Genomic DNA, 21,179 nt, shown 5'->3' with positions numbered 1-21,179 from the left:
CCTGCCTCGTGGATTCTTTCACAACCTGCAAGCGAGCCGTCACAATTACCAAAAACATTCTTTTTCGCTTTCAATAGGTTCCTGGTTGGTTGCCCTAAAGTAATATAGTGGCTGCATGTAATGTCAGAGGGGTAGTAGACTGGGGGAGGAGTTGGGGTCTTGCACACCTGAAACTAATAATAATAATATAAAAAGGTGGTTCATTTGAAAACTATCCATTGAGAGGAAAGAGCACGAGCAGATGCTGAGCTGCAGAGGCAGGCATGGGCCAGGTCGCACAGGCAGCAAAGGTCACCTTCACGACAGCGGGTCCTGGCCTCAGAGGCAGGATGCTGTGTGGAGGGAGCTGCCTAACAGGGCGTCCCTGCCTGGCTGCAGCCTCATGTTGCCAAACCCTCCCATTTTTCAAGAGAAGCCATAAATCTGGATTTCTCTCAAAAATCTTTCCATTAAAATGTCAGCAACTCATCAAAATCAAATAAACAAATAAAACCAGTGTGCTAAGATACCTGAATTTGGCTGAGAGGTCGCCAGTTTGAAATATTTTTTCTAAACTGTAAGTGGTTAGAACTAAGGGTTTCAAAAAAGAACCAAAAATCCTGTGAGCTTTCCCTGGAGAAGGGAAATCCACACCATAAGGACACACGTCTCTAAATAAATCTCTCAAGAGAGAGGGAGGGCAAGTACCTTCCTAGTACCTTTCTTACACATTTACAGGAGAAACAGTTCAGTTAATATCTCTGTCAGGTCATTTTGCCACCAGGAGGGAAGGGATAAAGGGACAGGAGTCTCCCATGGTGCTGTCAGAGGTTGAGGAAACTACATTCCTGAACCCCTAGGAGAACATCTGAGACACAGAAAAAAAAAAAAACAATTGCCGAATATATGTTGAGTGAATGAATGAATGAATGAATGAACGAACGAACGAATGAATGAACAGGTTTGGGTGGCTTCCTGTTCTTTTTATGTCCTCTATCAGAAGGCAGAGTTCTCAAAAATCTGTTTGCTAACATTGCAACACTGGTCAAAGCAGTCCGCGAGACCAGCCCAATTTCAAGGGGGTAGAGACGGGCCCCACCCGAGGGAGGAGTGAGTGTCAAGGCAGCAGGACGGAGGGGGGCACAGTTCTTTGGAGTCGTAATTATGACCGTACCAGCGTGGCCCAAACCGGGGCCCTATTTCTAAGTAAGAAAAGGAGGGTAGAGACTGAAGAGGTTTGTTTATTCAGAAGCAAGAGATCCCAGGAAAGTAAAAACAAATACACTTTCCTGGGTTTCGCTGCTTGTCACCAGAAACGCATGGCATTGCTTGTTACTAGTTGTGTGCTCACGCCAGGGTGATTTGTCGCTAGAAATCATTTCCTTCTTAGCCTGCCATAAAGCTCCTATCTGGCTGACTTCAGTGCCAGCGTGGACTCTGAGCCCACAGGACCCTAACTGCCCATCCAGGGACAAGGGCCTGCACATGCAGAGGCCGTCTCCTTTCCTGGGTCAATTAAGGACCTCTGGAGATATCGAGGTCTTTTATCTTTGAACGTAAGAAAGAAGAAAAGCATTTTTAACAGGTTTTAAAGTCAGAGAGGAAATTGTATAGAACTGTCAAAAGGTGACCTGTGGGTGGCACCCCCGAGGACACAACAGGACATGGTCTCAACACCCTGTGATGACACCTTATTGTCCTTGGAATCAAACTGAAACTCCACATGGCTTACAAAGCACATGTGCCTGAGGTCCTGCCCACTCTTCTAGCCTCACCTGTGCTCCCCTCTGACTGGAAACCCCCATTAGAGCCAGGTGCCTTCCTCTCCCCAGGCTGAGGTGTCATCCGTCCTTCTGGAACTGACATCCATCTAAGCCATGATGTTCTTACATTTCAATGAACGACAGGAAATTGCCATTTTGGTCAACACATTTTACATGGGTCACCTAATATTGTAACAGCTGAATGACAGCCTCTCTACCCCATACCGCCCTCGTGCCCGCTGTGGGGTCATCCCTCTGAGGCCAGCAGAACAGTAAGGGTCTGGCGTTGGAGCCAGACAGAGCCAGGCTTTAATCCCAGCTCCATTCCCTCTTCATTTTGCGTGACCTCAGACCATTGGTCTGATCTCTAAGCCTCGGTTTCTTCATAAGTGACATTCAGAAATGATTAAATAGCAAGTGGCAGCCACGTTGCAGGGCTGGTGAGCGTGAGACTGGATGCACGCTCAGGCCAGAGTCACGGGAACTGTGTTGACAAATGCATGGGATATGGGTCCAGGGGGTCCTCCCCCAGGAGGAGAGCTACCTAGACACAGCTACCAAAACCTCACTGTCACACCCTGGGTACAGGCCGTCTGTGCAATGCCTGGGTCCCTGTGGGCCTTGCCAGAAGCTGGGCTCACCCGTTAGACTTCCAACTGGCAGCACATGCATCCTTTTCTCCAGCCACGAGAACCCACTGTGCCCACATTCAAAGCAGGCTGGAAGTGCCAGGGAATGCATGCTCCCCCACCCCGACCCCAGCCCCAGCAGCCCTCAGCCTGGAACTGTGTGGAGCTGATGTGTGTACACTCCTTTCTCCCAGAAGCCCCCAGTGGGGTTTTGCTCCAGGGCTCACAGTGGTGCTTCTTTTGATAACACCCTTCACTGGCTGCCTCCCCTTCCCCAGTTCATGTCTCTCCCTACTGGTATTTCCTGGGGCCACTCTTAAATAAACTTCTTCCATTCAAATTCTTATCTTGGGTTTGCTTCTGGGAGAACCCAAACTTCTGAAAATACATCCTACAAACTATCCTTACACATGCAAAATGACATACTCACTATGGATTCACAATTGTTTTAATCATGAGCAATTAGAAATAATATATCAAAAGGATACTAGTTAAACACATTGTGATTCCCCCACATGATGGAATACCATTGAGCTGTACAAAAGCATAAGCCCTTATGTCTTATACGAAGCAATGTCTGAGCTACAGTAATGGAAAAAGCAAGATGCAGAACAGTATAAGTAATGTATGCTATCCTCTGTGTAAACAGCGCTCACACGTGCGTGCGTGTGTGTGTGCGCGCGCACACCTAGAGTCTTTGTGAAAGAAACCCTGAAACACGTAGCCTTGACTGCCTGCCAGGAGCGACTTGAATGGTTGGGGGACCAGGAAGGAAGGAACACTTTTCACCCCACACCCTCCACATCTTTTGATTTCTGTACTATGGACAGGTTAATCAATTCAAACAAATAAAACAAATATTAAACTAATAAATAAACGAGTAGATAGAAGGCGGTGTGTCATTGCTCACTAGACATACTCAGTTCTAGGGTTGGGACAGGCTCCCTGGCTAACCAGACCCTGGCTCTCGCAGGGCTTCTCCGGGTGGGGTTGCCCAGCTGCCAGGCCCCTGCAGGCCGCACGCTGACCCATGGAGGGAGGTCGCCCTTCCTGCTGCGGGGAAGGGGTCTAACGCCCTCCCATTGGGCTCACCCACAAGCGCTACCAGCACGTCTGCCCCGAGGAAGCCTAGGTAACCCCCTTGTGCCTGAGCGAGCGTGCTGAAGGCACCTCCGCACGCAGGAGCCATCTGCCTCACACACGCAGCCACATACACACACGCACGTTCACATGTGCACACACAGGAATGGAAACGGAAACCTAAGCAAGTTTTTCCTGAGTGTGACGTCACTGTCCAGCCTCCTGAGGGACGTGTCTGTCCAGCAGCCTGCACGTCGGCCTAACCCAGGTCCTGCTTGCTTTGGGGGAGGCTACTCGCAGACAGGAGCTGTTACTGCGACGGGGCAGCTTCGGGACCAGCTTCGCCCATCATGTCTTTGTATTGCCGTTTGAAGAAACCGAGCTGTGGGGCAGAGACAGAGGAGTAAGGGCCACCGAAGCCAGGGCACTGGGAGTTGGCCGTGCAGACCAGGAGGGGACACAGAGGGTCCAAGACGTGTAACGTGACAGGGTTAGAAGGGACCCGGGAGAAGTGGGCAGGGAGGGAGACGGCATTGACACCGGGGCAGGAAAGAAAGATAAAATGTAGGAAGGAGAAGGAAACGACTCCTCACACGTGGTCACTCTGTGGGCTCCCACATCTTAACTCAGTTGCCGTCACAGAATGGGCATTTATATTCTTATCTTAATGCTGAAGAAATTGGTACTTGTTACCTACCAAAGGTCACACAGCCAGCAGCACTGCTGGGAGTCAAACAAAGTAGGGAGGATGGATGGGAGCGGCAGGAAGGGGCCTTGAGGACGCACCTTGTACAGGCCAGCGGTGATGAGGGCCAACAGCACCAGACCCCCCACGGAGCTGCCCACGATAAGGGGCACCGGGTTGGGCATTTCATGTGGCTCCACCTTGGTCTCTGTCTGGGACAGGGAAGGGGCGTGTCAGGGGAGACAGACTGGATTCCTGGGGGGTCCCCAGCCCGACTTTGTGCAGGTCCCAAACCCAGTAACCAAGCCCTCCCTATGCTCCTCAACCCAGCCCTCATGCGTCCCTCCTGCTCCCCACCTCTGTCTCTCTCTCTCTCCCCGCCACCCAGAGATCTACACAATCCCAACCTCCCCTCCTCCTTCCAATAGTCCCTCTGTGCCCAAGACAGATACCTGGGCCCTCACAAATGCCTCCTGTCCTGGAAGCAGGGCAAACATCGTGTCATCGAACAAGATCTCTGCTGTGCTCTCAACCTGAAGGTAGCCATGTGGAGTCTGTGGGAGACAGAGGGTGGGATCTGGCGCCTGGCCCCCCAGCACCATGTCCGGCCTGGCTGAGCCTCAGAACCCCACATACTTTGATGTACCAGTCAAAGGAGAGGTTGCTTTTGAGGGTGACATTGAATTCTTCCTGGCTCTCAAAGGACAGGAGATCACACTGGATTCTCTGACAGACAGCAATGGAGCAGTTCTGGGAGAGGGAGGAGAAAGGACAGGCCACTAGGAAAGCTGGATGCAGCAAACGCTGCTTGAACCCAGCCCACTCAGCTGAGAGACGTGTTGGGCCGCAGCGAGGGAACATGGCACGTGCACATGTAGCCCCAGAGCCAGGCTGGGGCTTATTCTCACCAGCACTGGGGACTTCTTAAGCTTAGCCAGGAAGTCAGAGTGGGGGGGGGCTCTCTTCTCTGTACGGCAGGTACTGGAGAGGTTCTGAGGAAAGGGAGACACGGTGATGAGAGCGACAAACGAGGGCTCCCGGGTCCCCCCCCAAGCATGAGGTGGCCTAGGTCCAGACAAGGCCTAGGTCACAAAGGCTCCAGAATCCAACAGAGGAATCTGAGACTTGAGGAAAGACCAGGGCTCTGGAGGGAGGAGTTGGGCCCACTCCTCAGGACCTGTGGGGCTTACCTGGGAAAAGGTGACCTGGGGATCGTCCCATACGGCCACCTGGTTGAGCTGGATGGGAACCCAGAAGACCACACTGATGGGGAGGGCCCTCTGCCCCAGGTTGTTGAACTGCAAGGCGTGTGTTGGGGTGTCAGGGCTCTGTCCATCTGTCCCCAGCAGCTCACCCCACCCCCCCACCGTCCTGACAGCCCAGCACCGGAGGGTTGCACAGGCCCAGTGCCCTGCCTGCCACACGACGCTGCCGGGGAGGGAGCAAGTGTGGTGGTTTAAACACGCTCACGGGCGGCTTGTCCGCAGCTTCCTGGTGAGGCCGCGCGTGTTTGTTAAGCTCTCGGAGCTCGTTTCTCCATCTTACATGGGGACGCGATAGCGCCTCCATCATGGCCACTATGAAGGTGAAATGCGTGAACTGTGTACGTGCGTGGACAGCCGGCCCTGTGTATCCCCGGGCCCTGCATCCTCCGGGTCAAGCAACCCTGGATCGGAAACATCCGGAAAAAACTGTTCCCTTGTTGCTGACGTGTGCTGTGTAGTTAGGCCTCCGGTGGTCGCCTCACAGGTATAGACGTTTTCTTGTCATTCGCCCCCAAACAATACAGTGTGACAACTGCTTACATGACATGTGCATCCCATTAGGGATTCTAAGTAACGGAGAGACGCCTTTGCGTCCACAGGACGGTGAGCATAGGTGACATGCTGATCCTGTGCCATTTTGTATAAGGCACGTGAGCATCACGGCTTTCGGTTGTTGGGGTCCCAGAACCAGTCCCCCGGATGCCGAGGGGCGACTGCAGGCGTGTGTGTGCACACGCGCGCCTGCACTGAGAGCACGCTTGCAACAGGGCCTGGCACCACTGGGCACCTGACACGTATTTCCCATCAGTCTCTGCACCCCCCGCACACGCATCTCCCCGCCCAACTCCCCAGCTCCGCACCTGATACTGATGCGTTATAACGTGCTGGGTCTTCTCGGAAGCTGAGAAGTTGAGGTATCTGGTGGAGGCCTCCTGGCTAAAGATAGAAAGAAGAAGGGGCAGGAGGTGACAGGACATCAGGGGCATCCTGGGAGGGGTGTCTCAGGCTGCGTGTGTGTGTGTGTGGGGGGTGAGCAGGCAGAGGGGCCAGCAGCCCTCAGAGGGTGCACGCAGGGTGGGGTGCAGGGGCGATGTGTGTGCTGGTTTGGCCTCACACACATGTACGCATGCACCCCTGCAGGTACAGCCTCAGACACACACGCAGGCACACGATGGGCTGCGTCCAGCCCAGGGGCACAGGCGCAGGTCAAGCCCCAGAAGCCAGTACCTGGTGACCACCATGTAGACGGCATATTTCACAGGCAGCTCCAGCTGGAACTCCATTTTATTGGTCCTGGGTACGTTGTTTTCACTGAAGGGAAACAGAGCGCTCTTTCCTTCTCCCCTTGCCGCACCCCCCACCTCCAACCAGCCCCAAGTTGGGTTCTCTTTGCATCCTAAATGCAACGGTTCTCTGCCCCTGCCTCTGCCTAGCTCAGGCCGCTCCCTTCTCACCTGGATGTCTGTGACACTTTCTTCTCACTGGTCCCTGAATTCCAAACTGCCCCCATCCCACCCCCAGCCCTCCCGCATGCAAATGTGATCATGGTCATCATGTCACCCCCCAGGTTACACTGCAAATTTCCTAAGGGCACCCATCAATCATTTGATGGCACTGCCGGGATCTAACCAGCTCCCTAAATCCCACATCATGTACTCAGGCCACACTGCAGTGCAGCCTGCCCTTCCCAGTCCTGAGGTTTTGCTGGGTACACTCTTCTTTCCTTCTGTCGTCATGCCCACCCTCACTGTATGCCTTTGCTTGGCTAACTCACAGCCTAAACATTCTTTCAGGAATCTTCTCTGGACACCAAGGTCCCGAGAACACAGGACATAGTTCATTTCATACAGTCTTGTCATCGCCAGCTTTCCTGTCTGTCCCTGCCACTAGATTGTCACCTCTGCGAGGGCAGTAACCTCGGCTATCTTGTCCACCCTTTCCCACCAGCACTAGGCACAATGTCTGGCAGATGGTAGGTGCTCATTCAGTGTTTGTTGAATGAATCAATGAATGAGCTGAAGGGAAAACCAGTGGGGAGAGGGCAACCTTCGGCATAGGGTTGATGTCCCAAAGGGGGAGATGCTTGTGGGAGGCCAGACACAGCCTACCTAGTCACATTGGCCTTGAAAAGTGCTCTGTTTCCAAAGAAAGCATTAGATTCCACGTCCAGTGTGATATTAAAGGTGACCTGCATTTGGAGAAAGGAGAGATGGTGCCAAGAACAGGAGAGAAGAAATAACCCAAATGTTCATTAACTGAAGAATGGATAAATAAAATGTGATGCCGCCACACCACAGAATATTATTTAGCCATAAAAAGGGGTGAAGCGGGGGCAGCAGGATGGCCCAGTTCGTTAGAGCGCGAGCTCTGAGCAACAGGGTTGTTGGTTCGATTCCCACATGGGGTAGTGAACTGTGCCCCCTGCAACCAAAGATTGAAAACGGCTACTGGACTTGGAGCTGAGCTTACGGCCTCCACAACTAGATTGAAGGACAATGACTTGACTTGGAGCTGATGGGCCCTGGAGAAACACACTGCTCCCCAACATCCCCCAATAAAATTTATAAAGAAAAACAAAGGGAGTGAAGCGCTGAAATGGGCTACAACACGGGTGACCCTTGAAAACATGATGCCAAGTGATGGCAGCAAGACACAAAGGACCACGCGTCACATGATTCCATTTGTAGGAAATGTCCAGAATAGGTAAACCTAGAGACAGAAGTGGCTGGTGGTTTCCCAGGGCTGGAAGACACAGGGGGACTGGAGCCGGAGGCTAAGGAGAGCAGGGTCACTTCTGGGGGTGATAAAATCCTCTAACATTGATCCTGGTGACAGATAAATAACCCTGTGAACAGCCGAAGGGCCACTGCATACTTTAAATGGCTGAATTGTGTGGTATAGGAATTATATCTCAATAAAGCTGTTTCTCTGAAACAGAACCTCTACTTTAAGAAAAGAGACATAGAGAAGAACTCAGAAGACAGAGGAGAAAAGGTGGGGGGTGCCCACGGCCTGACCTCTGAGTTGCCTGGGAAGATGGGGTGGTTTATGTTGCATCTGCTGCTCTGCAAGGTTCCGGGTCCTTTGCTGGAGGCGTCAGACACACAGGTCACATGCCAGGACCGCCATGCAGGCTGGTTCTGGAAGGCAAGGGAGACAAAGGGTGTGATGTCACCCACCCGCCCTGGGGACCAGGAAAGCAAAGTCAGACGGAGCCTATGAAAGATTGCCTACCTGGACCCTGGACACCGTCCGATAGGACAAGCCAGGTGGGTAGAAGAAGGTGAGGTGGGTGCTGTAGGACTCCTCGCCCTCGTTCCTCACAGTCAGCATCACGTTCAAGTCTCGGGGACCGCCCACCACCAGTGTGTCCAGGCTGTGGGAGGAACAAGCCAGGTGAGAGTCTGAGGGCTCCCTGTGCAAGCGTGCTCTGGTGGGAAGCAGGCACAGGTGTTGGAGAGAGACGACAGTGGAGGGGGCAGCCCACAAACAGCTCCAGAGCAGCTGATCAGCCAGGCTCCTTCAGGGGCCGAGAGGAGAGCAGAGCACCGGGTCTCGGTGGAGGCCTGGAGGTGGCAATGATGAGAAGAAACTCGCCTCATGAAACTGAAGGTGACACTGAGGTTATCCTGGCAGATGGTGTCATTACCACAGTTCTTCTCAAATGGTAACTGCAAAACATAGAATATAACGAAATGAAATGAGAGGAAATAATGAAATGGTGTGAAACGAAACAATAAAATAAAATATTGAAATAACGTTCTTTGAAATGAAATCAAATGGGCATCCACAATCTGGGCCTCTGGTCCCTTCCATGTCCCAACTCCAGGACTCACCAGGGCCGTGAAGAGTCTCTGAGCATCCTCAGCCAGCACTGGCCGGAGGTTCCCGAAAGAGGGTGAAGGCTGCCCCACCAGAGAGAAGTTGAGGCGCAGGACGATCGGAGTTACGGAGTCCTCGACACAATCCTGAGAGAAGATGGGGGCTTCCTCAGCTTCCCAAGTGCCCCCCACTCCATGCTTGGAGGAGCCAGAAGTGTGGTTACCCCCTGCTCACCGGTAACTGTAGCTTCAGGGTCTCACATTTCTGTTTCAGGCTCAAGGCCTGTGTCCGTCCACATGTGCGGTTCTTTGTCTCATCAAAGATGGCCCGGGGATGAGAGCGACTTGGGTCCAGAGCCAGGTCGTAGGTGACAATGGTCTGGATTTCTCCTGAGGGGGCGGGGCATCAGAGTGAGAAGGAGCCTGGCTTCAGAGTCAAACAGGCCGGAGTTTACAGGCCGGAGTTTGCAGCCCAGCTCTTCTCCCCAGGTGTATGACTTTGGGCATGATATTTGACCTCTTTGAGTCTCAATTCCTTATTTTTAAGTCGAGGACAATAATTGTACCTACCCCGTGATGAAAATGAAATGAAATAGTGTCTATAAAGTATTTAGCACAGTGCCTGCCACATAATAAGTGTTCATTCAATAAATGGTAGTAGCTATTCTGTTACATACTAGAAAATTAAGTATATTTTTCTGGCTTCTTTTAACTTTTTTTCTTTGTCTTTGGTCTTCAGCAATTTGTGCCTTAGCATGGTACAATGTATAATGTTGTACACACTAGTTTAAAGTGCCATGGTATGGTTTCCTTTGTGTCTACCCTGCTTTGATTTGCTAGAGAATCTTGATGTCTTTCATCAATTTTAGAAAACTCTTCAACACTATTTCTTTAATTGTTGCTTCTTTCTTATTCTCTTTCTGTCTCTCTCTGTTTCTCTTTCTGTGTCTCTATCTCTCTGTCTCTCTCTCTGCCTGTCTCTCTCTCTCTCCCTCTCCCCCTTTTGGAATTCCAATTACATGTTTGGATTTCAAGTCTTCTCTGAAGTTCTCCATCATTTCCTATTTTTAGGAAGATATTAATTGAAGTTATTATTACCTCTAATTCCTCTAATTTCTGAATCACATGTGGGTCTATTTCTATTGTCTATTGTTTCTCTTGGTTGCTAGACTCAATGGACAATGTCCCAATAGAAAGACCAAGTTGTTTGCCAAGGCCTCTCCCAAATCTCTGTTTCCCCAGGACTGGGAAGCTACGGAATTTCTGCTCAGCTCTTTAGTTCTCCAGTTTCTGTCTTCTACTGAGTTCCTTGGAGAATTGACCTACACACACATGGCTTAAGAGTCAGCCAATGACTTGAGAGGAATTTCTATGTAGATCTTGGGGAATTTTCTCTGCAATCTTCTACTCTCCAAGAATTTGCTCTCATTCCTAGCCATGCTGGCTGCCCCAAACTCTGACAGCAGTCTCCTCAGCCCAGTAAGATTACTACTACCATGTTTCCCCGAAAATTAAGACCTAGCCGGACAATCAGATCTAGTGCATCTTTTGGAGCAAAAATTAATATAAGACCCAGTCTTTATTTTACTATAAGACTGGGTATAATATAATATAATACCGGGTCTTATATTAATTTGTGCTCCAAAAGACGCATTTTTAGAGCTGATTGTCCGACTAGGTCTTATTTTGGGGGAAACACAGTAGCAAACTAATTTTATGACCTCCCCTATTTTTCTCAAGTACCACCACTACTATTCCCCAACCCCGAGCACAATGCCACTCTTTAAAAGTAGAAACAAGGGAAGAAGTCAAGTGAGTTGTAATAAAATGCATGTCTGAATGTTCTGTGAATTTGTGTTTAGCTGCATCAACACAACCTCCCCTTTAAATAAGTTATCGCTCAGTTAAAAAAAACAACAACTCCCGATTAATTCACAGGTATGGTGCCCTTTTTTATCTGGAGAACTCAGAGAGTCAGAGAGTGCCACAAGCTCATTTCTTTGACAGGGTTTGCTGGACGTCAGCAAGGGAATCACATGCTTACTCCAGCCAACCTTGGAGAAGGCTGTCAAAACCTGTGAGAACTTTGCTCTAGACTGCCAAGAAGGCTGAGAAGGCTGGGCCTCCCTTCAATGTCCACAGTCTCATTTAACCTGTTGAGACGTACCCCCAGCCTCACCTTCTTGCAGCCGGTCCCGTGTGCTCTTGTGAATACGGAGGCAGACTCTGACCTCTCCAGCAGGCTGGCCTTTCACCACATGTTCATGACACTCAAACACCTTCCTGGCCAATTCCCTGGGGGTGAACTCCATGGTCACGTCAACCCTCAGCACAGGCTGGGACCTGGAGGGATACCAGAGGGCCATCAGGGTGTTCAGACAACAAAGCTGCTCCTTAAAGGGAAGATGCCTGGTGTGTTCCAAGAGAGGTTCTCACCTGAGCAGCAGTGCGTGACCCTGGGCCCCCACGGCCAGGTCCACCAGTCCATCCATTGTGAGGTCCTGGCCCCCACTCAGAGACTGACCGAAATACTGGAGCCTGGGGGAGAGCTGGGAGCCTGCAATCCGCTGAGAGTAGAAAAGAGGGAGACAGGGAGTGGGAAAGAGTAGGGAAACGTGTGACTCAGTTGCCCAGGGTGACCCAAGGAAAGATTGTCTAGACACTATTCAAGTCTCCTCTCCCACAGCTTCTCAAGGAATTAGGGCAACTATTCAGCTTTAGACCACAGTCTTGAGATGACACCCAAAGTTTCCATTAAGTACCTGGGCTGTTGAGTGAAAACAAATAGTTTTGCAGGAAAGAAGTGACATAGTATACTACTTGACTCAGCAGAATCTCATTTACATGGTCAGGATAACTAACCAAAATTATCATATAAATACAAGGAGTGGGGGAGGGGTAGAAGGCATGTGAATATGTGAGGAGGGGTCTGAAAGAGCTCAATCCTCACCTTCCATAGTGGAAAGTCAAAGCTAAAACAAAAATCAAGCAGCAGCAAAATAATCATGTCATTGGGAAGTATAGTGAGCTAAAGGTTGTTTCCTCAAGAGAAGGGGAAATAAAGAGGAAATCACAGTGTGGGTGCGGAAATTGTTGTTTTTCATGAGTCCTAAAGAATGATTTTGACTATCTAATCTATGTGCAAAAGTAACACTAAAAGAATAATAGCCAAATAAATTAAAAAGAACATTTAAAAGTGTTTTTGTCATGCACGTAATGCCACTAAACTGTATACTTTAAAATGGTTAAGATGGTGAATTTTATGTCATGTATATTTTACCACAATTTTTTAAGCGATTTTGTCAACTGAAAGGAAGCATGGGAGGCTGGAAATCTGTTATATCTTAATCTAGGTGGTGCTTGCTTGGGTTCGACAGATATGTGAAAATTCATCATTTAAGATTTGTAAGTTTACTGCATGTACACTGTACCTCAAATTTTTTTGAGAAAAATTGTCTGTGCTTTGTTGGGAGGAAGTTTTGTTTTGAAATTATGTGTAATGTGGTAGTTGAGAGATCCACAGCCTGTTTGCTTGTCCAAATACTGAGTACCCCTGCTCCAATCATAAGGGGGAAATGCAAAAAGTAGAACAATAGGATAGCATGATCCTTTTTGCATTTGTTTTCAGCTCCAAAGACTGTGGGGCTTGTGTGCATGCGTGCGTGTGTGTGGACACGTAAATTATCTTCCTTGATCCTTGTTTTTTTGTGTGTGTGGTGAGTTATGATGCCGGGAAGGGGAGGGAAGTAGGGCTTTCACTGTTTACTTTAGATTTATAATTTTGTACAAGCATGTAAGGCTTTTGTAATAAAAATAAAGTAAAACCAGAGCCTTCAAACCCAATTTACACAGAGAAGCAACAGACACCAAATGAAAAGAGGCATTATTATTATATTCACACAGTTGTGAACAGAGGCTCCATGACACAGAGAGAAATGGGTAAGGCAGTGACTCTTAGCTCTGGCTACAACGAAAGAGCCTGTAAATAATATTGGGGCCCACATAATGTATGATTCCGTTTATATGAAGTTCTAGAATGGGCAAAACTAACCTGTGGTGGAAAATAATCAGAACAGTTGTTTCTTCTGGGATGGAATAGGGTCAGAAATTACTGGGAAGGGACAGGAGAGAACTTTCAAGAGTGATGATATTCTGTATCTTGATAGGAGGGTGGGTTACACAGGTGTATGCATTTGTCAAAAGTCATTGAATGGCTAAAGATTTGTGCTTCCTGTTTGTAAATTTTATCTTAAAAATAACAGTAAGCAAATACTGAATTCTAGTTAATGATATACAGGCTGAAGTATTTACCAGTGAAGTGGACTAATATTGCAACTTAATACTGAAATGCATTAATTAAATAAGATGGACTGTAGGAAAACAATGGATGTGTGGTCAAGTACATTTAGTAGAATGTTAATTGTAGATTCTAGGTTGTACCGTGTTTCCCTGAAAATAAGACCCAGCTGGACCATCAGCTCTAATGCGTCTTTTGGAGCAAAAATTAATATAAGACCCTATATGACATTATATTATATATATTGTATTAATTATATATATATATATATATATATATATATATATATATATATTACATTATATCATATCATATCATATCATATCATAGCCAGTCTTATAATAAAACAAGACTGGGTCTTATACTAATTTTTGCTCCAAAAGACACATTAGAGCTGATGGTCTGGCTAGGTCTTATTTTTGGGAAACATGGTAAATATATGGATATTCACTGTAAATTCTTTAAACTTTGCTTGTAAATTTGAAAATTTTCTAAATTTGCTCAGAGAGGGGCCTTGTGTGACTGCACAAATCACAAGCCCCATGAAGCATGCAGTCCTGGTGGGGTGACCCACTATATGGGTTTCCTGAAAGGGGAGACATTCTGTGCTAAAACCGGGACAGATCTAGGCAGACCAGGACGACTGGTTACCCACCAAAACTGAGATTCAGTAGAAAGGAATGCCTATATCCAACGCTTCCAGCTTACCATTTACCACCTCTCAGCATTAATCTCCTCGTTTGTACACTGTGGGTGCTGGTGCCCTCATGCACTCCCTGTAGCTGTGGTAAGAATCAACCTAACATTGACGAGTCTGAGGTTTCTATGAAGTGTGCTATTACTTTTACAGGTTCTGAAAAGAAGCAACGGGAGAACTAATCTGGCAGCTGGGGGAACATTGAATTAGAAAGGGACAGATCAGCAAAGAGGATATTGTCATGGGCCTACCTGGCTGTGAGAGGGGCTGATGCCCAGTCTAGACGTTCCATGGAACAGGTAGACAGCACCCTGGTTCTCCTGCTCTCCCGGGGCCCCGATGGCCACATCCATCAGCCTGTCCCCATTCACGTCCCCCAGCACTGTCAGGGCTGCCCCAAAGCGGCCCCAAGGGTGGCCTTGCTCCCCACGGAGAATGACGTCACACTGCCACTTAGCCCTCTGCAGAACAAAACCAGTGTCAGGCTCTAACCCAAGCAACCCTCCACCCCACACCCAAGCCCCACCCAGGCCAGGTCTCATCAGCCACTCACCCCCCGGGGCAAGGGACACACAGACACCTGCCCCCCCCGAGTCGGCTCATAGTGATGGGGAGCCCCGATGAGGACCAGGTCGGAGCTGCCATCTCTGTCCACGTCCACGGAGCAGAGGGAGGCCCCGAAGTAGGAGCCGATCTGAAAGAGATGAGGCCAAAATCACATACCTCTTCCCATCCAAAGAAGAATGTGGGGGGGGGGGAGAATGTGGGGGTCTTCTCCCTATGCAGAAAAATCATGCCTGCTAGGAAAAGACCCTTGGACCAGTTATGATCCTCTATATAATTCATCATAAATTCTCATTTGAATGTGCTACCAGCGAGAGGAGGCTATAATAGAGTTGGTGGTTAGTGGGTTAGGATTTACCCCAATCAGTGTTCCAGGGAGACGATTACGATAGCAAAGAAGATGGATGAAAAAACACAGACAGAAAAGCCTGTAAGAGCAGACAGGATATCATTTCAATACATTGGAAGTCTTTAGAGGGATTAAAAAAAAAAAAAAGCAAAGCTGGAAGTCTGGCTAATAAGGAATCAGCTGGCTTGTATTAAAAATAACTATTGGGCTGGCCCGGCGGCTCAGGTGGTTGGAGCTCCGTGCTCCTAACTCTGAAGGCTGCCGGTTTGATTCCCACATGGGCCAGTGGGCTCTCAACCACAAGATTGCCAGTTCCATTCCTCAACTCCTGCAAGGGATGGTGGGCTGCACCCCCTGCAACTAGCAATGGCAACTGGACCTGGAGCTGAGCTGTGCCCTCCACAACTAAGACTGAAAGGACAACAACTTGAAGCTGAATGGCACCCTCCACAACTAAGATTGAAAGGACGACAATTGACTTGGAAAAAAAAATCCTGGAAGTACACACTGTTCCCCCAATAAAGTCCTGCTCCTGTTCCCCAATAAAATCTTTAAAAAATAATAATAACTATTGCTGTGGGAATCTTTTTGTGTGGTATTGAGAAATAATGTCTACTTTTTAAAATAATTTTAGGGAAGGTCCAAGATGGCGGAATAGGTAAATGCCATGTCTGCCACCTCCCAGGATCCCATTAAAATTACAACTAAGTTATAGAACAACCATCATAGAGAACCACCTGAAGACTTACTGAACAGAAATCCTACAACTAAGGATATAAAGAAGAAGCTACATCAAGACTAGGGGTGGAGATTCGGAATGGGCCCACACCCATGGCATGGCAATTGAAAATTGGGAGGGATATCTGAGCTGTGAAGGGCCCCCCCCCCCCGCCCCCGAGGAGTTAGGCATCCCAGCCTCACACCAGGCTCCCCAACTCAAGATACCAGTGCCCAGAATAGGAGTCTTCATAACAGCTGGCTGTGAAAACCCACGGGGATTGCACTGGAGAAATGCAAAGGGCTGCTAGAGACCAAGGCACTGCTCTTAAAGGGCCCATACAAGACTAACTCACTAACAAACCCATTCACTCTAAGCTCCAGCACAGAAGCAGCAGCTCGAAAAGTGCCAGGGGCTTACAAGGAGGAATTAAATTGACTAAATTCAGGGCAGGGGCTAGAGGGGCAGAGCTGGGGCAACTCTCTCCAGGGATGGAAGTGCTGGCAGGTGCCATTGTTCCTTTGTTGAGAGTTCCGCCTACACAGCAGGCCCAGCACAGGTAGGCAACAAATCTGAGCTCTCCATTAACTTGGCTAACACCACTCACCATGCCCTAGTGACTCCCTGAGAACTCACCCCACCCAACTTGTCCTCCTAGCCCAAGCCTCTTCCAGCAGCTCCTACCTACAAGTAGCCTGCTTCAGCTCATGCTATGGACTTTCCTAAAATCTCTCAAAGGTCCGCAAACCCCAAACAAGCAGCAGCAGCCCTGACATGTCTTGTACTTCTTGCTAACTGGCCCCAAGCCTGGCACAAGTGGCAACCGTTCTCAGCTTGTATTGTAACACCCATCAGGTGGCCCCAAGCCTGACATAGCAGTAGATAGTTTGGCTAGGAACATAGTTTTAACTAAGCAGCCATAAGCCCAGCACAAGTGGCAGCTGGCCTCAGCTTGCATCGTGGTGCCCACCTTCCTGACACTAGTGGCAGCAAGCCTGGTTTGCAGCACAGCCTCTCCCAAGCACTTCCAAGCTCAGCACAAGTGGTAGGTGACCTTGGCCTGCACTGGAGTCCATCCCAAAACCAACACATCCAGTGGCCAGATTCAGACCACACCAGAGCAACACCCAACCAACTCCACAGATAACATATCCAAAGGGCAAACTTGGCTGACACGAGAACCCTGCAAAAGTGATACCTACTCTGTGGGGTGACCCACAGAGCTCATTAGCTGTAGTCACAGCCAGTCAGCCTGAGGGTCAACCCCACCGACTGATGTGCCAACAGCAATCAACAGCAACTACAACAGGAGGGCACACACAACTCACACACGGGACAGAGCTAGAGCACCTGGCTCAGGTGACCAGGGAGACTGCAACATTGGGTCCTACAGCAAACCTACTACAGAAGGCCACCCTACCAAAACCAGGAAACACAGCAGCTCTATCTAATACATAGAAACAAATGCAGAGAGGGAGCCAAAATGGGGAGACAAAGAAACAAGTCCCAAATAAAAGAACAAAGCAAAGCTCCCGAAAAAGAACAAAAAATCTACCAGACACAGAGTTTGAAATACTGGTTATAAGGATGTTCAGTGACCTCAGGCAGAACTTCAACAAAGAGATAAGAAACATAAAAATGGAGATGGAAAACATGATAAAGACCCAGTCAGAAATAAAGGATACAATAATGGAAATGAAGAATATATTACAGGGAATCAACAGTAGATCAGATGAAGCAGAGGATCCAACCAGCGATGTAGAAGATAAGGTAGTAGAAAACACCCAACCAGAACAACAAAAGAAAAAATAATCCAAAAAACTGAGGAGAGTTTAAGGGGCCTCCGTGACAGTATCAAGCGCACCAACATTCGCATCATAGGGGCACCAGAAGGAGGAGAGAGCAAGGAATTGAAAAAACATATTTGAAGAAATAATGACTGAAAACTTCCCTAGCCTGGTGAAGAAAATAGATATACAAGCCCAGGAAGCATAGAGAGTCCCAAACAAGATAAGCCCAAAGAGGCCAACACCAAGACACATTATAATTAAAGTACCAAAGGTTAAAGATAAAGAGAGAATGTTAAAAGCAGCAAGAAAAAAGCAGTTAGTTACCTGTAAGGGAGCTCCCATAAGTGCCAGAAGGGATTGGCATGTAATATTCAAAGTGACGAAAATTAGGGACCTACAACCAAGACTACTCTACCCAGCATAGCTATCATTTAGAATTGATGGACAGATAAAACAGCTTTCCAAACAAGAAAAAGCTAAAGTTCATCACCACAAAACCAGTATTACAAAGAATCTTAGAGGGACTTCTTTAAGACAAAAGGAAAAAAAGATCAAAATATGAATATTAATATGGCAATAACTACATTTCTATCAAAAATTATTTTCAATGTAAATAGATTAAATGCCCCAATCAAAAGATAGGGAGACTGAATAGATAATAAAACAAGACCCTTGCATATGCTGCCTGCATAAGACTCACTTCAGATCAAAAGATACAAGCAGACTAAAAGCAAAGGGGTGGAAAAAGATATTTCATGAAAATGGAAACAAACAAACAAAGTTGGGGTAGCAATACTTATACCAGACAAATAGACTTTAAAACAGACTATAACAAGAGACAAAAAAGGACCCAGTAGTTCCACTTCTAGGTGTTTATCTGAAGAAACCCAAAATGGTACTTCGGGGACCTGTGCATCCATATGTTCATTGCAGCATTGTTTACAATGACCAAGATGTGGAGGCAGCCTGGGTGTCCGTTGATGGAAAAATGGATAAAGAGGAGGTGGTACATATATACAATGGAAAATTGCTCGGCCAGGGAAGGAAATGGGTTCCTGCCATCTGTGGTGACTTGGATGGACCTGGAGGGTACTGTGCTGAGTGGAGTGTGTCAGACAGAGAAAGACAGATGCAATGTGATTTCACTTATATGTGGAATCTAAAGAACAAAATAAACAAACAAAACAGAAACAAACTCACAGATAACAGAAAACATTTTGATGGTTGCCAGATGGGAGAGGGTTTGGGAGTGTGGGTAAAAAAAAGGGGGGGGAGGGATTAAGAAGTACAAATTCATTATTACAAAGTTGTCATGGGAATGTAGGGTACAGCATAAGGAATATAGTCAATAATATTGTAATAACTACGGTGTCAGATGGGTACCAGATTTGTTGGGGTGATAGATGGGAGGGGTTTAGGGGGCAGGGTGGAAAAGGGGAAGGGATTAAGAAGTACAAATTGGTAGTTACAAAATAGTCCTGGGGAGGTAAAGTAAAGCACAGGGAATACAGTCAATAATATGGTAATAACTATGTATTGTGCCAGGTGGGAACTAGACTAGGCAGGGGATCACTTCTTAAATTATATAAATATCTAACCACTATGCTGTATACCTGAAATTAATATAAAATAATATTTAATGTCAACTGTAATTGAAAAATTAAAAAGGGGATAAAGGTGAAGGGGCATAAGAGGCCCAAATCTCCAGGTATAAAACAATAAGTCATGGGGATGTAATGAACAGCATGGGGAATATAGTCAGTAATACTGTGACAGCGGGGACGGTGTCAGATGGTGCTGGGCTTACGGTGATCACTTCTTTCGGTATCTAATATTGAATAACTCTGGGGTACCCCTGATACTAATATAATATTGTATGTTAGCTATATTGTAATAAAAATCTTTAAAAAATAAAACAAAAATGCTTTCATAATCCTAAGAATTAACTAATACCCAATACGCTGTCTTGAATCATGAGATCCATCAGGTCTTGACGTCATCTAGACCTGCATCTAGAACTTCACTGTAAAATCATTTCAGGCATGTGTTAGGTTTCTGTGAAAACTTTATGTAAATGTAAATGTCACACCACAGTGTCAGTTTTTGTCTTAATAAAATTATATGGATTTATTTTTTTAAAAAAGACTAACTGGAACTTTAAGCAAACAATCAGTTGGAAGGGTCTGTGAGAGGAGCGAGGGCTTATGGAAGTTCCTGCCCTCTACATAATCGCGAGAACCCTGCAGGGAGAAGTCTGTGTTTGTAACAAAGCTCTACGGTTCTTACTTCCCCTTCCTTTTTCCCTTCTATAAATACCCCTCAGTCTTGGCACACAGGCCAGAGTGTGCACGAGGCTTGCCAGGTCTGCATGCAGTGGGAATGGGTTGCAACACTTTTTCTCCTCCAAATGAATCATTTTTGGTGACAACACACTTAGCCAATATTATTTTTCACTCAACAATAGTAAGTTTTGAAATTGGAAAGTGTGAGTCCTCCAATTTCATTTTTCTCTTTCAAAATTATTTTGGCAATTCTGGGTCCTTTGTATTTCCATAGGAACTTCAGCATCAGCTTGTTCATTTTGGCAACGTTATTGAACAAGCCCTGCATTCCTGGGATAAACCACACTTGGTTGTGACTATTATCCTTTGAAAGATTGCTGGGTTTAATTTGCTAACACAATTGACCCTTGAACGACACTGGAGTTTTGACCCCCCATGTAAATGAAATTCATGTGTAACTTTTGACTCCTCAAAAACTTAACTACTACTAGCCTACTGTTGACCAGAAGCCTTACCAATAACATAAACAGTTAATTAACACATATTTTGTACGCTATACGTATTACATGCATTCACGACACACCTTTTTCTTAATTTTTTTTTCATTATTTCTTGGCTATGCAGTTCATCTGAGTTTTTTCAAATTCTTGCAAATCGCCAAAATTTTTTCTGATATATTTATTGGGGGGAAAAAGGTGGACGTACACAGTTTAAACCTATATTGTCCAAGAGTCAACTGTATTTGGTTGAGGATTTTTAAATCTTTATTGGATATTGGTCTGTAGTCAACAAAGGGTCTTAAACTCAAGACTGATATAAATAGTTTCTCATTTAGAAAGTTCACCCTCCTTCTATGGATTAGAGGGAGGCAACATGGGATTTGGGGGTACCAATAAGGAGGCTACAGCTAGGTCCACAGAAGAGATGGTGGCCTGGGCCAAGCTGATGGCCATAGAAACAGAGGGAGTGGATAAGTTTGAGATTAATCTGTTTCCTACTCTTCTTTCCAGCGTTTTCTCCCACATTCCCCAACCCCGTACACACACACTCTGAACCCACGCGTTCTCCTTCCTCTGACCCTTTTCTTTTCTGCCTCTTCACTTCCCTAGTTCTTCTGCCTTAACTGTCACTTCCTTCAGGAAGCCATCCCTTATGTCCTTGTGTGGGGGCCCTTTCCATGTGCTCTTATAACCCCCAAACTGTCCCCGGTTAAGTATTCATCATCCTTGGTTATAGTTGGCCGTGGAATACCTGTGTGTG

At 47.3% G+C, this 21,179-nt stretch overlaps 1 protein-coding gene across 1 annotated transcript in view; it reads right to left on the bottom strand.

Moving 5' to 3' along the window:
* Window positions 1–2,801: 2,801 nt before the first annotated feature.
* ITGAM (integrin subunit alpha M) overlaps window positions 2,802–21,179 on the bottom strand; it is a 36,068-nt gene continuing 17,690 nt past the window's right edge. The window contains exons 13-30 of the mRNA XM_019717285.3: window positions 14,770–14,910; window positions 14,468–14,677; window positions 11,659–11,789; window positions 11,402–11,565; window positions 9,458–9,612; window positions 9,238–9,369; window positions 8,999–9,072; window positions 8,636–8,777; window positions 8,419–8,541; window positions 7,510–7,589; window positions 6,629–6,712; window positions 6,262–6,337; window positions 5,327–5,434; window positions 5,045–5,128; window positions 4,773–4,886; window positions 4,589–4,690; window positions 4,238–4,348; window positions 2,802–3,833 (exon numbers count right to left, since the gene is read on the bottom strand). Of these exons, the coding sequence (XP_019572844.3) occupies window positions 3,762–3,833; window positions 4,238–4,348; window positions 4,589–4,690; window positions 4,773–4,886; window positions 5,045–5,128; window positions 5,327–5,434; window positions 6,262–6,337; window positions 6,629–6,712; window positions 7,510–7,589; window positions 8,419–8,541; window positions 8,636–8,777; window positions 8,999–9,072; window positions 9,238–9,369; window positions 9,458–9,612; window positions 11,402–11,565; window positions 11,659–11,789; window positions 14,468–14,677; window positions 14,770–14,910 (2,103 nt within the window). The 3' untranslated portion in view covers window positions 2,802–3,761. The remainder of the gene's footprint in view (window positions 3,834–4,237; window positions 4,349–4,588; window positions 4,691–4,772; window positions 4,887–5,044; window positions 5,129–5,326; window positions 5,435–6,261; window positions 6,338–6,628; window positions 6,713–7,509; window positions 7,590–8,418; window positions 8,542–8,635; window positions 8,778–8,998; window positions 9,073–9,237; window positions 9,370–9,457; window positions 9,613–11,401; window positions 11,566–11,658; window positions 11,790–14,467; window positions 14,678–14,769; window positions 14,911–21,179) is intronic.

This window comes from Rhinolophus sinicus, chromosome 10, assembly GCF_057876585.1.
Source record: "Rhinolophus sinicus isolate RSI-liver-muscle chromosome 10, RSI-T2T, whole genome shotgun sequence".
In the NCBI taxonomy this organism is placed as follows: domain Eukaryota; kingdom Metazoa; phylum Chordata; class Mammalia; order Chiroptera; family Rhinolophidae; genus Rhinolophus; species Rhinolophus sinicus.
The sequence above is the reverse complement of the archived record's forward strand: the minus strand, read 5'-3'. Positions and strand labels throughout refer to the sequence as shown.